General features: G+C 50.9%; 7 protein-coding genes across 7 annotated transcripts; 2 read left to right on the forward strand and 5 right to left on the reverse strand.

Annotated features, from left to right (window-relative positions):
* Positions 1 to 726: 726 nt before the first annotated feature.
* On the reverse strand, positions 727 to 1,316 carry BO79DRAFT_161699 (uncharacterized protein; the record flags this gene model as incomplete). The annotated part of the gene is made up of 3 exons (XM_025679031.1): positions 727 to 955; positions 1,058 to 1,184; positions 1,271 to 1,316. 3 exons carry the CDS (start codon positions 1,314 to 1,316, stop codon positions 727 to 729), a joined length of 402 nt encoding a protein of 133 aa, XP_025533958.1.
* Positions 1,317 to 2,358: 1,042 nt separating this feature from the next.
* On the forward strand, positions 2,359 to 3,375 carry BO79DRAFT_161693 (uncharacterized protein; the record flags this gene model as incomplete). Its single annotated transcript, XM_025679030.1, has 1 exon — positions 2,359 to 3,375. One exon carries the CDS (start codon positions 2,359 to 2,361, stop codon positions 3,373 to 3,375), a length of 1,017 nt encoding a protein of 338 aa, XP_025533959.1.
* Positions 3,376 to 3,626: 251 nt separating this feature from the next.
* On the reverse strand, positions 3,627 to 7,397 carry BO79DRAFT_205425 (Zn(II)2Cys6 transcription factor; the record flags this gene model as incomplete). Its single annotated transcript, XM_025681849.1, has 6 exons — positions 3,627 to 4,006; positions 4,074 to 4,392; positions 4,444 to 4,606; positions 5,005 to 5,664; positions 5,730 to 6,536; positions 7,261 to 7,397. 6 exons carry the CDS (start codon positions 7,395 to 7,397, stop codon positions 3,762 to 3,764), a joined length of 2,331 nt encoding a protein of 776 aa, XP_025533960.1. The 3' UTR covers positions 3,627 to 3,761.
* Positions 7,398 to 7,945: 548 nt separating this feature from the next.
* BO79DRAFT_161735 (monocarboxylate transporter) lies at positions 7,946 to 9,326 on the reverse strand (the record flags this gene model as incomplete). The annotated part of the gene is made up of 2 exons (XM_025679033.1): positions 7,946 to 8,853; positions 9,059 to 9,326. 2 exons carry the CDS (start codon positions 9,324 to 9,326, stop codon positions 7,946 to 7,948), a joined length of 1,176 nt encoding a protein of 391 aa, XP_025533961.1.
* A 1,000-nt stretch (positions 9,327 to 10,326) lies between these two features.
* Positions 10,327 to 11,695, reverse strand: BO79DRAFT_291455 (polysaccharide lyase family 1 protein; the record flags this gene model as incomplete). The annotated part of the gene is made up of 5 exons (XM_025688997.1): positions 10,327 to 10,662; positions 10,719 to 11,049; positions 11,106 to 11,231; positions 11,289 to 11,432; positions 11,493 to 11,695. The coding sequence occupies 5 exons, from the start codon at positions 11,693 to 11,695 to the stop codon at positions 10,327 to 10,329; spliced, it is 1,140 nt and encodes a 379-aa protein (XP_025533962.1).
* Positions 11,696 to 13,225: 1,530 nt separating this feature from the next.
* On the forward strand, positions 13,226 to 14,057 carry BO79DRAFT_183708 (GNAT family N-acetyltransferase). Its single transcript, XM_025680282.1, has 2 exons — positions 13,226 to 13,676; positions 13,770 to 14,057. Exons 1-2 carry the CDS (start codon positions 13,313 to 13,315, stop codon positions 14,003 to 14,005), a joined length of 600 nt encoding a protein of 199 aa, XP_025533963.1. The 5' UTR covers positions 13,226 to 13,312; the 3' UTR covers positions 14,006 to 14,057.
* Positions 14,019 to 15,583, reverse strand: BO79DRAFT_205434 (uncharacterized protein). The gene is made up of 5 exons (XM_025681850.1): positions 15,204 to 15,583; positions 15,049 to 15,141; positions 14,763 to 14,981; positions 14,564 to 14,706; positions 14,019 to 14,496 (listed from the first exon to the last, which is right to left on the reverse strand). Exons 1-5 carry the CDS (start codon positions 15,369 to 15,371, stop codon positions 14,076 to 14,078), a joined length of 1,044 nt encoding a protein of 347 aa, XP_025533964.1. The 5' UTR covers positions 15,372 to 15,583; the 3' UTR covers positions 14,019 to 14,075.
* Between the last annotated feature and the right edge of the window lie 232 nt (positions 15,584 to 15,815).

Here is a 15,815-nt window from a genome sequence, read left to right on the forward strand (position 1 = left end):
TTTTTATCGAAGTTGATATATATGGCAGAGGCTTTGCTGTGTTCATACTGTAGCCTCTCATTGGGCCCTGACTTCTTGCGCTGTATCTCTAATCATTTAACCTCTTCGAGAGGGCCAGTTGAAATGTTCCATGGCCTGACGTATACCAATCCTGTGTAGCTTTCTTTGGGCTACACTGGACAGTAGCAGTAATCACTCTAGCAATCATCTCCGACCTCAGACAACAAACTTAGTACTCAGTCGACATCAGGTTTTTTTGGCCAGGAGGCACGCCATGTTTTGGTTCTTTTGCTTCGGCCCCTGACAGGGAAACGCCGGAAATCTTTCCCAAGTACCCACCCGGCCGCATCCCCACTTGCCGTGTCTCTAATTCCTACCCAATCAACCCGTTAGACATTGCCGTTCTCCTTTCTAGTGCACAAAGCCCAGGCCCCAGCCTGTTTTAATTTGTTCCTAACACAAGTAGGAACATTCTAGATGCTAACATTGTCATGGTGGCTGATGAAATATCAATATCGAGTTTATTGCTCTGGATGCTATCGAAACTTCTTACCTGTGAAAAGGTGTCATAATTAAACCAACAGTCCGTGCTTTCTGCGAAAATCTACACAAAGTCACCACGTAGCACAGCAACGCCCCTGTGAAAAATCATAATACAGCAGTTATTGAAGCATTTCCCTAACTCCAATATCAATCCTAATTATCATTTGAGGCGCAGCTTGCTACTCACAAGGCTGCAACCTTCTTCCACCGCTTATAGTATGCCAAATTATTCCACACCCCGTACACAAAGGCCTTCAGGATCAGAAATGTGGCTCCTAAACATCCCGGTTCTACCATTCCACGATCCCACTGCTTCTTGATCTCCCGTCCGAACAGTGAAGAACCCAGCTCCTGTCCTGTAATACGGATTGCATCCTCTCCGTTGGTGATAACGTAATATACTGGGCCGGAACTATCAATATATATTGAGTACGGACTGTCTATAGCTTGCCAGCGAAGGCGTGCTAGGAATCGTCGAATGATTGCCTTTATGACTCGCCATCCGTGCCCATACTCGAGGAGACCGACGATGCCCGCGTGAAAGGCGAGAAGTTCTTCGAATGAGACAAGCATCTGCTCAGTGGGCGTACCGACGTGGTAGACCCCTGCAGATTCGAATTGGATGGAAAAGGTCTGAGCGTCTCAGCGTCGTTAGCATCGTCATAATAACGGAGTCGTGGTATCTCATAACGGGGAAGAAGATTTTCTGTGCCAGGAGAGTAATTACCATAGTGTAGACGTGGTATGGGTGGTGCGATGAAGTAGTAGTACATTCTGGATAGGATAGCAGTGTTCCAGCAGAGGTTGCTCTGGGTCTGAAACAGATGTTATAAGAATATCAAAGAGCCATACTTCATCGATCTTACCCTGAGCTCTCGTGGCACTCTGACTTCAACTAATCAAATCCCGCTATTGATCTACCCCTATTAAAGAGTGGGGGGTGTTGATAATAGTACTACGAGATGGCTCGGAAAGTTTATTTTTGTGGCATGTCTCACTGCCTGATATATCCTTCAGAAGGCATATGAAGAAGCCATGAAGACCATCAAAAGATTACGTTCTTCTTGGTCATCGTTTAGTGAACTACGTTACTCGGCAACCATCAAAGCTAAACGGCTATTATAAATGTGGCAAAAAGGTTTTCTACAATAAAACATTCTACGACCCAGCGAACACTTTCTATGATACCATATGAAGGAAACTAGTTATTAGACCCACCAACCGTTGCTGCCCAACTTGCAGAAGCTTAGACCAGGGAGGAGCATCAATTAGGGAAACGTATACGAAACGTGAAAGCATGGACTTTAATATATCCTCCTGTTCAACATTTTTCAACATAAACTACTCTGATGATATATTATGCAGCGTAATCATGCTAATCTCACTATCTTTCGAAGCTTGGTGTACCCTTTCCTCCTCACGGAAAGTCTGGGGTCGGGTCCGCTTTCCGTGCCTCCACATCGGATCAGGCACTTACGTAGCCAAGAAATTTGTAGTATTCTGCAAGCACAGTATGGTTACTACCAAGGCGATACACCTGAGAGCATTCCGAAAAGTGTTCATCTGTGGACAACGCGGGGAACATCGGAATGTGGGCATTGGCGGTTCATGATCTTCTGGACTCCTCGTCAGACTATCCTGGTTCAAGTTGCTTCGTAAGTTGGATTGTTGCCGGGTTTTTCTCAATATATTGAGCTATTTAATTGACAACTTGGTACACCAGTTCGGTCAGCGCTTCAGTGTAGCAGTAGCCGTCTCTTTCATAGCCTACCTATCTCGGTTAGTAACTACTTAAGAATTATGATCAGAGCAACCATGGAGTCGTTATTCCTATCTACAGTGGCAGGCCTCGTCTTCGCAGTGGGAGCGTCCCCGATGCTTGCCGCCTCGTCGATTGACCACCACGCTTCGAATTCATTGAAGGGTGACTGTGACCGAGCGTGCATGGCAATTATCGTCGATCAGGTTCTGGCTTCCATGGTAGTGCACAACCCATACACCTTGCCGATGGCTGCAATATATCAGGCTACGGAAAACTCGCACCCCGCAGCGCTCGGGATGATGACCGCCTGGCGAACTGTCACGGAAGCAGGGCCACCTAGTTTGCTCGCAGTCGATACCACACAAGGGTCGGCGTATTTTGCCCTGGACGTCAGCGAAGGCAGCGACACGGAAAGGTCCATCCTCAGGGGCCGAGTCAAGGTCGTCAACCAGGAGATCACCGAGTTGGAACTTTTCATCAATCGCTACCGCGGGGACCACGGCTTCTCCTTCTCGGCAGCTGAGCTCCCCAGCAATTATGAGGCCTTGATGTCACCGCCAGGTAATCGGACAAAGGCGAGTCGGGCAACATTGACAGCTCTGAGTGAAGCCCTGTTTGCTACTTCAAGTAATATGTCCGTGAGGGTCGACGACAACTGCCAGTTTACCGAAATTGGCTGGAAGGTCATCGATACGGGAACATACAACAATGAAACCACCACCCCGCTCAGTTGCAGCTGGCCTTCAGATCATCCAACAGATGAGAATGCGCGTGTCGGTTTAGTCATTGACGAAGAGTTGGGCTTTGTCGTAACTAGCGGCATGATCCAGGGCAAGGTCTACCCTTACCAAAACGTCTCGGCCTTCATCCCGGACGCCATGACTTCCTCGCAGGAGACCCAAGATGTGTGGTTGAACGAGGTGAAAGCACTGGGTGTCAAAGGGCTTCTGGCACCCACTGAGGCAACAGGGGAGACCCTTGAGGTGCTACAATACTACAACAATGCGCTCCAAGCCATGCAGATTAATGTGTACATGAGCGGTCCAAATATGACATCGGCCTGGCTATAGTATTTTTCATGGTATGAGGGAACATAAATCATGGTCAGCATACTGAGGTATGTGAGGGAGCTGATCCGGGATTATACTTTATATTTGTTTGCTAGCTGAGCTAAGTACTTAGTCGGCGCGAGATATGGTGTCTAATGTCGTCGAGGTCTTTTTCTTCAGCTCACATTCGCTTTCCTTTAGCTTTGGTACTTAGGGACGTAATCAGTCACCGACCAGGTGCGGGCCCTTGATCCCTTTACCAAGTTGAGCACAGTATATCAATCTCTATCTTCCGGTCATCGTGAAAGTCAATAGACGCACTGGGGGCGCTTTGTGGGGCCTGATCTCGTAAGTTTGCCCCCTCAATCCTTCTTCAAGACACGCACCATCCTCCACAGAACTCCTTCCTATTCTTCCAGGACTTCTTTTACTTGCTTTGGGAGGTAATAGTTTCTCGCCAGGCCAGGCCAAAGAGACCCATCTAATCTGACTAACCCAAGATTCATGGCCGGACACCCTGTGCTCTGGTTCCGTAAGGTTTGACGCCAAAGGTCCACAAGGCTTTTGGCACGGAGAGCGTGGTCTTTCGTGGGCGCTTGTACAAGCAGTAGCAGTAGGAAATTAGAGACGGTTGCAAATCCGACACGAGACCCTAGCTCGGTCAGTATATCGGCGGCCTGAGTTTTCCACAGACGTTACCCAAAAGGGACGAGACATACATCTATACCAGAAGCTCGACAAGTCACTGGTAGTCATACGCATCACCAGACGAATTACTTTGGCCGCGCAATTATCGGCTGCGCGGAGCACCGCATTTCCCATGCCATTCTCATCGGACATGTCAATGGCCATGGACGGCTCGATCTCTTCGGCGTCGAACAACTGAGCCAGGAGGTCGGTGAATTGGTTCGTAAATTCTGTTGTCTCGAAGTTCTCCTCGAGCAACGGAGGCGGCGCGGCAGAGCGAACCATTGGCCGCAGGAGGGCGCGGAACACAAATACCTCCAGAAGGATGCAGGCAAAACGGAGGCAGTTTGACTGGCAGTATATGCTGTCCAGAGTAGTGGGCTGATGATCGGGCTGACGTACCGATACTGGGGAGTGCGCGTACCACTCCTTGAGCTTCTGTAAAAGGGGACGGGCAATTTCCAGCGTTGCATGAAAATCCAGCGATAATCGCTGCGACGCCTTTAGTGTGCTATGGGGCCAGGGGTTGGTCAGTATGGCATGATTAAACATTAGGGAGACGCTACTGCCACACCAGCTTGGCTTCCTCCACACCAGCCTTCACTGATGCCACACCCTCCGCCTACCTTATAAGGTAAGATCCCATCCATTTAAGCTGATGCTTGGTTTCTATTACAGACAGAACCATACTGCCTTCCACCTTAGAAATTTATATTTGGGGCAGAATTCCAGCAGCTCAGGCAAGTAAACTACCGAAACGGGACGGCGGTAAGATATACCAAAGAGGCTATACCCTAAAGGGAGCGGGTCTTGCCTTCTTAGGTAGGCGGAGGGTGTGGCATGATCGAAGGCTGGTGTGGAGGAAGCCTGGCTGGTGTGGCAGTAGTGTCTCCCTTACATTACAATCGTAGTTGGGAGACCTACAAAAGGGAGCGTTGTAATTCATCAGCGATGCGCGACAACTGAATGAGTTGCTGGAATGGTTGAGCAGTGAGAACGTCGTGTGAAGAGTGTGATGAGGACGGAGGTTCCTGCAGGGCCAGGCGCAGACACTCGGACATCACGAAATCATCATCGCTCAGGTCTGTGGCGTCCCAATTGTCGCTTCCTATGTAAGACGGACGCCCAATAAGCAAGCAACGCCACTTATCTTCGGCGTAGATGGCCCACCAGAGGCGACGACGAATCCTCTTTTCCCATAATGGAAGTCCCATGAGCCGGCAATCCAACTGAAGCCCAAGCGACATGGCAACGCCGACAAGCATGCCCACCAAGGACCAGGTGAAGGCACTATCAGCCACAGCACTTTCGGTGGCGCTGATCGGTCGGTGAAGGTAGAGAATTCCTGCTTGAAGGGTCGAAAGACGGGCAGTGTGGATGTCCCGTAGCAGAAGGTCAAGAACCATGCGCCAGAGCAGATCAGTCGGGGGAGGAGCGTACGCATCGATCAAGCAGAGATAGTTATCAAACTTGGCGAATGGCTGTGCGGATGCGTAGATTGCAGCCAAAAGACACAATGGTGTCCTTTGAAGGATACTCTGGTCGGGCACCGTGCCTGCTGCTGCAAGCCCAAAATGTGACCGCGAAATAATTGGCAGCGTGGGAAAAATAAATTTCATAAAGCTGGAGAGAAAGGCATATCATGTCAACCACAGAGCGCATCAACGGTGGTATTCTCGTCAGCTTACAGCACTACCAATCTCTGGCCACATTCGGGGGGGACAATGTGGTTTAATTGCTCATGTGTGTTCAGTGGGTCTGGCGGAAGCAGCTGAGCCTTGGAAGACTCATAGAGCTGATCCGACGAGACCAAAAAATGGCAGGGAATTTTCTCGTCAAACGGAACGCCCCCTGCGTTCCGGAAGTGCACTTGGTGGAAGGAGAGGAAGCCTCTGTCGTTGAATTTGCAGTGTCTGAGAAGCCATGGGTCAGATTCGGCTGACGCGCCATTGACCTGGTAGGATACACCAGCCAAACCATCAAGTGTCTGGATGGTCTGATGCGTGTGTCTTTCTTTGAAGGCAGAAGGCGTGTGCGGGCGTGTGCCGCCTGGATCTGCAGAGATTCTCACCGTGTCTAGCTCGAAGAAAGGGATATCGACTGCTTGATGCGCAACTGGGGGATCTTCTTGGTCCACCACCAGATCCTCGGTCGCTTGCAAGTTGCTTGTTGCGACCGGTCGGGTTTCTGGTGAAGGTGGTTTCGGCGGCACAGTGCCCTGACGAGAGTGAGGCCGAGGGCGAGGGCGAAGACGAGTAAAGGAACAATACTGACCCGCAGCTAAACAGCGCTGACAGCTGCCATGGTGATCGGCTTCGCAGCGTACTTTTCTCCGTCGGCATCCGTCACATGGGGGGTGTCGTTTTGATCTATAGGGGCGAATGGTAGGAGGTGGCGAGCGAGTGTGGAATTGATGGGGAGTTGTTGGATTCGGAGAATTTGACGCCATGCGACAGTCGGTCGGCCGATGATTTGCAGATTGAAAATGACGTTTTCTTGGAGCAGAACTTTGTAGAAGGTCAGCAACGTCGATAATCGCCGCTGGGGTTTAAAGGGCTACTTAACTAATCCGCCGAAGTCAATTCGACAGCGGCCAAGAACGAGTTGGCCGACAAGTTCGCCGAATGCCTTGTCTGATTCGTTACCCGCCCAAATGACTCCGCCGAATGGGTTTGGCCCGAGTGTCGCCGGAAGGCGCACATTACCACCGCCACTATTATTCCTACTACTACTCCGACTACTATTACGACAGCTTCACGCCGTTGATGCTGTTATTTCAATCGTATGCTCCTCTCATTAATTGTTAATTATACTCCAGTGGGCCAATAGAACGTTAAATACCACCGAAATCTCGCAATATGGTACTTCAATACCCTACCCCCTCCCTCAATCGTCGATCAGCGAAAGGAAATCATTGAACCGGTCGGTAAGTATATCGAGAAATCTCGCATGAAATTCAAGTTGACCATTACCAGCGGTATCCATTCCCCCTACAACAAGATCCAAAGCATTGATCCCCTATTCCGCGTTAGCTCTTGTGTGGCAATTGTAAGGGTTATCGGCTATGTGTGGCGGTGAATCGAGTACCATTGTAGAAATGAGAGTAGGATAATGTGGAAGCTTCGCAGCTCTCACTATATGTCGGAGGCGTGACTGTTTCATTACTGCATGATTGAAGTCAGCAAAGGGTTTCTAACATCGGAAACTTCGGGTGCTCACTTGGTTGTCGATGTGGCAGTGGATGGTGTACTTTGCTGCGCGTCTCTCTTGCGTGATTCGTCCACCCTGTCCACAGCAGGTGTGGAACGACAAGATAGTCTGGCTTTGAGGCCGGTCACTTTCTGTCTCCAATCCATGATGTGGAGGTAAATATACAATGTATTGCCCGGTGAGGGTCACAAACAGCACGAGGGACCAGGAATGCTTTATATGTGCCAAATATAAGACCGAGGGGTTATATCTACGGCACTTGCCGTTTAGGCATCAAGCACCTTTTCTTTCGGTTCTGCCCCCTCATGCACTGAATCGAAAACCTTTTCGAGCAAGCCACCTGGCTAATTGAGTGGCCGACAGCCGAGATAGTTGCATCCTTCTTGGAAGAGTGCGGCGATGGGGTGCCTGCATTTCGCCGATTTCATTTCCTAGAGAGCATTCTTGGCCTCAATGTTGACTTCGCCGAGGGTTCCCCTCTTAGACTGCTCCTAAGCACAACAACTGTGGTGGTCACTGCTCTCGATAATTGACGCGAGAATAACCATTAGAATGAGAATGTAATTTACTTTTATTATTCTTTACCTAATTATATTATCGGTGGACCCAGACGCACCCCTACCCGACAAGAGATAGTACATCGTTTGGTGTTTCCGGTAGCACGTTTATGTGTCCCACTGGTCTATCGCAGGCTTTAGAACTTGGCTTTCACTTTCCAGCCCGCACAAATGCCCCTGGCAACAGCAAAAGCGACCGCGGAGGCCGCATACAACACGCCTCCGAAGACAATCATGCCCCAATATTCCCCCTGGTTCTGTTGCTGGATAGCACCCGCGATCGGGATGCCCGTCAATGTACCCACACTGACTATCGTAAATGTCGTCCCGCTCCTCTTCCCTAGATCCTCCGTCTTACAGACTTGCGAAATGCACACGGGGGTGAGACTGATAGCAGCACCGCTCCAAAAGCCGAACAATACCGCATAGCAAATTACTGCGGGCATATTCGCCCCTGATGCAAGCCACAATGCCAGGGTAAGCGCCGCACAGATGATCGACGTTCCTACCATCGCGTTGAACCTTCCGAGCCGATCTGCTACTAAGCCCGGGAGGAACCGTCCTGGGACAGCACCTAAATTGAGAAAGATACTTAGCGCGTATGCGAGGGTGTCATCCATGCCAATATGAACCCCGTAGGATGAGATGTAGGTAATCGGTATGAAGACGGCGAATTCCACTAGGAAGATCGCTATTGTGGTTGCGGCATATTTCTTCTCTCGCAGGGCGCGAAAGTCGACGGATGCGCCAACGCTTTTCTCATTCAGGACCCGTGTTTTCAGCGTCAGACATGATATCAGTAAAAGAACAGCACTGATAAGTGCAATGATACGCATTGCCCAGGGGAAACCAATTCTGGGTGCTGCAAAAAGGATGATAACGGGGAATATGACTCCTCCTATACCCCCGGCAGTGCAGGCGATGCCGGTCGCATATCCGCGTCGCACGTTGAACCAGTGCCCAATGCAGGAAACGGCTGGAATAAAGAGGGCACATGCAGATAGGCCACCAAGGACACTGAATGAGAGGAATATCTGGTAGAATTCTATCGCAACAAGTCAGCATTATCTGTACCACTGCTGTACGGATAACATGTGCTCCCAACCTTGGCTGAAACTAAAGCCAATCAGTGCTATAACCATGCCGATTGACCCTGGAAGAATAACATAGTTGGGTCCATAGGTATCCAATATTGGTCCTGCTATTTATCAGCAGCCACAGAATCCAAGGTGATTGGAAACTTTACTAACCGGTTTGCGCCCCAGCAGCATACAAGAAGAAGCTGTACGCGCCAAATATCCAGCCAATGCTGGACTCGGAATAGTCCTGGAGCTGGTGCTTACTCGTCCATGCATGGAGAATACCCAGGCAATTAAGCAAGCCCATGGAAGGGATCATCGCACACCATGCTCCAAGCACCACCAACCAGGCTTCGAGTCCGCCTTCGGGATATCCGTGCCGCATCGTAGTTTCAACGATTGTCGAAGGAGACGCAGACTCGTCTGTCTCAGTCTTCATGGCAAGAATAGGAAATGGTATGGTACTTTTGCAAGCGAGACTGGAGAGGAAAATCACTCTGGCATGTATTACGCTGGAGGAATTTCCAACGAAAGCTATCGACCTAATGGGAGACCTAGGTGACTGATTTCGGGTGTCAGTGTAAATATCTTTTAAGAATCGCAAAATCGGCGATTATTCAATTTATGGACATCTTCCCCGTTCTAGGCCGACTACAAAATGAGCTTTTGGGGGTATTTCTTACTACTAGCACTTAGCACACCATGGGTACTTAGCACATCATGGAAGCATGTTGTTGATGACCAATAAACCTCGGTGTGCTCGGTCGGTGATTGGTTGTATGTCCGTCTGTGGAGCTGTGCTTCGGCGAAAGGGCAGCTAGACGATTCATCCATTCTAAAGCCCATAACTAATATTGCCATGCGTTAGACCAGACACTCATGCCGGAGTGACCTGTATTATTGCTTGCATGTAGGTCCGGCCACAAATTTACCGGTCAGGGGATCAGTACATGTCATCACTGGGTTCGGCCGACCACACTGCCAAGTCAACCCCATTCTTAGAAACCGCATCAGTATATACCCTTGCTGGCAGAATATATCGTCTGGGACTGGAAATAGATGATGACAGCGACAAGGAAAGCATGTTATTAATGTCAGACCTGTTCTGCCTGGTCGAATCATTCATGTCATCCCCAAATCGGTGACAGATGCGATAGGTGTCCTTCACTCTCCGGTCAAGAGAGAGGTACATCAATGCTGCTGAGAATGGCTCTGGCTGCAAGATAATTCTTCTAGATTCCTATTTTGGTATCCATGGTACGTGTATATATTTAGACGGCGGGAGCGATTCATATGGTAATAAAGGCCTTATACATTGTGGCACTCATTTGTTGTGCACTCTAGTCCACTACATCCCAGGCCGGGGCAGTATTTCTGATACTAAACCTGAAATACATATTATGCCATTTCTGCATATGAGAATGTATCACCGTCCATGCTTATTTTCCCTGGCCAGCATTCTTCATGGTCCACTGGGCAATGTTACCCGGGGGGTGAGCCGTCGCAATGGTCTTGCCAGCGAACTTGCTGATGATGCTAGTGTCAGATCCGGACATGGAGCCGGAGTTACCGAAGGCGTTGAGCTGGCAGGAGCGGCCGAAGACGGAGGCACACTGCTGGTTGGTGTTGGCGTCCGGGGAGCTGAAGAGCTGGCCGCTGATGGGGGTCTCTACCACAGTGTTGACGTCCTGGAAGACATTACCCTCGGCCAGGACGTAGCCACCAGTGCCGATCTCGAAGGCGTGGCCATCGAAGTTGTGGAAGAGGTTGTTCACCTGTCGGCATAGTAGTCAGCAATGTGCAGATGGTACAGGGGGTAAAGACTACATACGGCGTGCAGCAGAGTGTTACCCTGGACCTTAGGCATGCGGCCGCTCAGGTTGTAGAAGTAGTTGCCCTTGAGGGTCACCATGTCGTTGCTGCCGTCCAGGTACACGCCCCAGTAGTGGTGACCGTTGCAGGTGGCAGAGTAGTCGGAACGACCATCAATGAGGGAGTAGGAGATGGTAACGCGGTTGTCGGCGCTGGTGCCCAGGACGATGTGCTGGCGACCAATGCGAGCAGTTGTCACATGGTCGATCCAGACCAGATCAGAGTCATCGACAGTGATGGCATCACCACCCCAGACATACTTGGGGTTGATGTCGGTGACAGCAATGTTCCTGACCATTATTAGCAAGGGTGAATGCACAGCCCACGACCGATGGTCCGCACTCACTGGATGATGACGTTCTTGGCACCGCTGACCACGCGGAGACCCTTGCCCTTGATGACACCCTTGGTGCCCTGTCCAACAATACTCTTGTTGGAGTTGACCGTGATGGGGAGGATACCGGCCTTGTCACTGTACGGCAATTAGCATGGTGAGAGTCTGGGCATCAATCGAACGGGGGCAACATACTAAGTCACGGATACCTTGGGGGCGCTGGCCTGGTAGTTGTCGCACCAGCTGTGCAGGTTGATCGCCACCTGGCATTGGGAAGCAGTTCCCCAGGGGGCACATCCGGTGGTAGTCTCGGTACCCTCGGTGCCGGTAAAGTCGAAGCTGAAAGATCACATATTAGACAATTGTCTACCCCTGTATCCCATCAACGGATCGACCTACGTTCTGTCCAGGATAATCACACGAGGCTCATTATCTCCCAGGTAAGAGACCAGCTCATCAGTAGTCGTGGGATAGACGGGGGAAGCGCTGCCACCGCCAGTGACGCCATGAGCAAAACCCTCGGCGGCGCCTACAACGCCAGCGGCACTGACAGCGCTGGCCAGGGATGCCGCGGCAGCAGCGAAAAGCAGCTTGTAGTGCATGTTGGATTGTCAAAGTATAGAAGATATGGAGGAAAACAAAAAGAAAAATCCGAAAGAATGAAGGTCTTGGGTGTTATCAAAGAATGACAGCCTGGAAAGAGTGACAGGCGTGTTAGAGAAAGAGAGGAAGGTGATGTCTTCTTCTGGATGGCATTGGAGAGGGAACGTTTCCAGGTATATATACAAGCTGGAATACATGATGGTGGAGCGGGCAGTCAGACCGTCGCCGTTTGGTCCCCTCAACCATGTTCTGGAATGAGACGAGGGACCCGGGGACAGGACCTGAAATGGATGAGAACCCAATCTATGTGGCTTGGCAGGCAGGTCTTGGTTTCTTCTACCGGAGATTAACCTGTCAGTGGGTGTGGTGGCTTATATTTTACGATGTTAAAGTAGCGCTACTGCTGCCCAGATATCGCCGGACTCGCGGAACCAACATCTCCAATTTTATCTTCTTGGGTCTACGAGTCATGAAGATTATAATGGGAATGGCCGTAACAAATCAGGAACGGAAAGGCAGCAACAAAGCTTGTTTGTCCAGACGCCGTTGAGAGAACAAGCTGGAAATCTCTTCCCAAGTTCCCAAGCAGACCTTGGGTTCAGGGCGGACCCGGGAACTCCGGTGAAAAACGAGGTCTGCTTGGCGGAGCATAGGAATGGTGAGAAACAGGATAGTGGTCCACTTCAGGATGTCTTAGAAGCAATCCGGCTGGCTTCCGAAGGGGGGTGGAGGTCAGGGTCCCATGAACGGCCCTGACCTATATTATTCAAGGCTTGCTTGGTAGAGGGAGAAAAGTGGTACCGGCAGTCTGACAGTGAGACATTGCAAGAACTGCCCCAAGAGAGGGTTTATTATTCTTGAGTCCCAGTGGAAATTACTCGACGCCAAGAAGCCTCAAAAGGGATTAGCTTGGAAGTTAGTGATAATGCTCGGTCATGTTATAGTTTGTCTTGTTTGTTTAATTGCTTGGGTCACATGATATATATTGGCTTCATGCCTCAGGCATGACGTGTGGCAGCCTGGAATCAGGCATCCATCCACCGCCTCCTCATTTCTCTCCCGACTATTCTCCGAGGAGGTCACATCCATCTCCATCCACCATTCCCTTGACCATATCTCCCGACGCTTTCCTTGTGAATCACACACTGTTACAAACGGATATATATATTCTTTTTCTCTGCGACCAGTAATTGTTGGACTCCAGATGATGCTTGCACACAATGGTGACCCTGCCAATGTTTAGAGGACGTCAACTCGACGGTGCGTACATTCTAGTACTAAACATGAACTGAGGGAACCAGCAATTGTTGTGTAGCAGTGTCTCTACCAGTAGTGCTACTAAGAAGTGGCGTCGGTTTTAGTTTATCCCCATATCTAGAGTCGTCCATCATTTCAGCCCGCGCTGACTCCCCCACGCCGGAAAAGACGGGGTCTGTTAGTTCTACTACTAGTAACCGTAGTAAATATATATTCCCCCGGGGTCATGCTTACAAGTAGCAGCCGGGTGTAGTAGTTCAATTAACTTCATCATTTCCAATCATCCTTCACATTCCCGACTCCGAACCGAGCAAGCAACTGGTAGTAGCACTACTAATTCTATCATCATCATCATCATCATGTTCCATCTCCTCCCCGTTATAGAGGATGACATCTCCTCTATGGTCGAGTTGTGGTACGACGCCTTTGGTGATCCCATCAATCGGCGGCTGTATCCCGATACCCTGGGGGGGCGCGCCTGGCTAGAGGACTATCACCGTGCCAGTCTGCAATCTCCTGATCAACACTATCTTAAAGTTGTCACGGATAGTACCGGGTCGACCTCTCCCCTCGTAGCATTCGTGAAATGGGACTTCAACACCACCTCTCCAGGTCACCACTTTCCCCCGCGCCATGTCGATTTCGACCAGGTCTTTTGCGACACGTTCTTCGGGGGGCTGGACCAGGCGCGACGGACCATCATGGGCTCGCGTCCGCACTATTGTATGCTCCTTTCCTCAATATTCTGTCTTTTTGCTTCTATTCTCTATCATCCTAGTGCCTGTGGTGATGCGCCCGCTAATGATGACACTCCAGATCTGGATGCCCTGATCACCCACCCGGATTATCGCCGGCAGGGAGCGGCATCAATGCTCATCCAGTGGGGATGTGACCGTGCCGATCAGGACGGGATCCCCAGTTGGGTGGATTCCAGTCAGGAAGGGGTCTGGATCTACCAGCGCTTTGGGTTTCGCGATGTCAGTGTATCGGGGGTGACTCCGACCGGCGCCATGTCCATGCTGCGGGATCCCGTTGGTGGTGATGCCGCGTAGTTGCTAGCAAAGTGTGGGATTCTTCATGTATCTAGCTAACCCGAGTAGTTCTATTACCACCATCACTCTCTTACAATGGTTCTGGGCCCTTGAGCGGCTGCATCTCAATATACTCGGTTCGTAGACTCCACTCTCGCGTCTGGTGGATCACCAACCCCCCGCTTGCCTCCAGATTCTCCTCGCACTCCCTCGCTCCCCCGGTCGGGATCATGGTAATCTCATCATCTGCCGGATATGGACGCGATCGGGCCTTGAATTGAGGGCCCTCGCTGGTTTCCGACCGCAGATAGGAGCCATCTTTCTGGCCACCCTGACCCCAGCCCGTGTTGAAGGCGATCACAAACGGCTTTAGGCAGGGCACCGTCGCCGCCATGAGACTGCTGTGCAGGAGCACTTCGGTGGCGACCACCACATTCGATATGCCCAGCAGCATATTGTTCAACCCAACCCGGTTGAGGTAACATTGGCGCACAATGATAAGGGCGACAATCCTTGCCAACGGTCAGCTAATGTGGCCGAGCCATATACGCGGCAACAACAGGCAATGAGTGTACGTACAAAATTCGAGTGCCAAAGGCACCTATCACCCCGGCCTTTTGAGTTCGACGCATCTGCACTCCCCACACCAAACGAATACTCAGGCCCACCAGAAGGGCCTCTGTGATCACATCGAGCGCTGTCATGGCACGCCATCCCGTAACCTGGCTCTCTTAGCATGTATTCTGGTCATCATCCGAATGTGGCAAAGGCAACTGACGAAAGAGTGGCATTGCGTGAGATTCCATGGCTGAGAAGGTTCACATTGAAGTCCTACTGCAAGAAGGGAAGCGAGGAACCAGAGGACGAGTACCGCGAGGCCCACAGTGCAGAGTCGTATATAGGCGCCTTCTCGGCCCAGGCGCCGAAGAAGGAGGCAGACAGATACTTTGGAGGCGCCATGGCTAGCGAGGAACAGGAGATCGGCTGTATACAAAGCCTGTCATGATAACCCCGAGTCAGTAACCAAGACAAATGACGCATCCCGATGAGAAGGTAGAACTTGCCTTCATGGCACCCTCTGCGTCGGTCGGATTGATTCGTCCCAGACCCTGCGATACACTCTTCATAATAGCACCCACATTCCCAATTCCTATCGCCTGTCTCATTGAGATCGATCAATTCAGGCATTCCGAGCGGCAATGAGGTCAGGGTTACTTACTCCACCGATCCAGACTACGACATCATCCCATCCAGCTGGTCCGTTCATGGCAACCCGCATATAGACCCGGAACAAGGACACCAGCACCATCCAAGACATGAACAGCGTTGCGGCGATGACGATCACCCCGCTGCGGTCCGTCGGGCTGATCCCGTAAGGCGCCGCCATGTGTCGACGGGGTGAGGCTTGAGGGAACTCGGGACGATGGACAGAGGCATTGCTGAGGCTCTCAATCTGCCGGGACTTACTTTATAATAGATCAGGCGGCTCAGAGGACAGGGAAGTGATTCCTAGGATCAACAGGTACCCTGGTCGGAATGTCGACTGGGGAGGACAAGAAGGTTAAACAGGCTCAGAAGCGACCACACCCAAATTTTCCGCCGGGCCGTCGGTCGGAAATGAAAGCCAGACGACAATTTTCCATCCGATCCCGGTTCCCAGTGTTACGACTACTGTATATTAGGCCTGACGTGGCCAGGGTTTAGGGAAGGATGGCTACGGTGCTGACTGGCGGTGACCTGCCTTCCTTTGGTAAGGCTGGGATGAGGGCACAACCAACTGACAGGGATCACGCTCCATCGTCTGAGAAGATAATAACCTGTCAGTTGGACG

This window comes from Aspergillus costaricaensis, assembly GCF_003184835.1.
Source record: "Aspergillus costaricaensis CBS 115574 unplaced genomic scaffold BO79scaffold_63, whole genome shotgun sequence".
NCBI classification, from domain to species: Eukaryota; Fungi; Ascomycota; class Eurotiomycetes; order Eurotiales; family Aspergillaceae; genus Aspergillus; species Aspergillus costaricensis.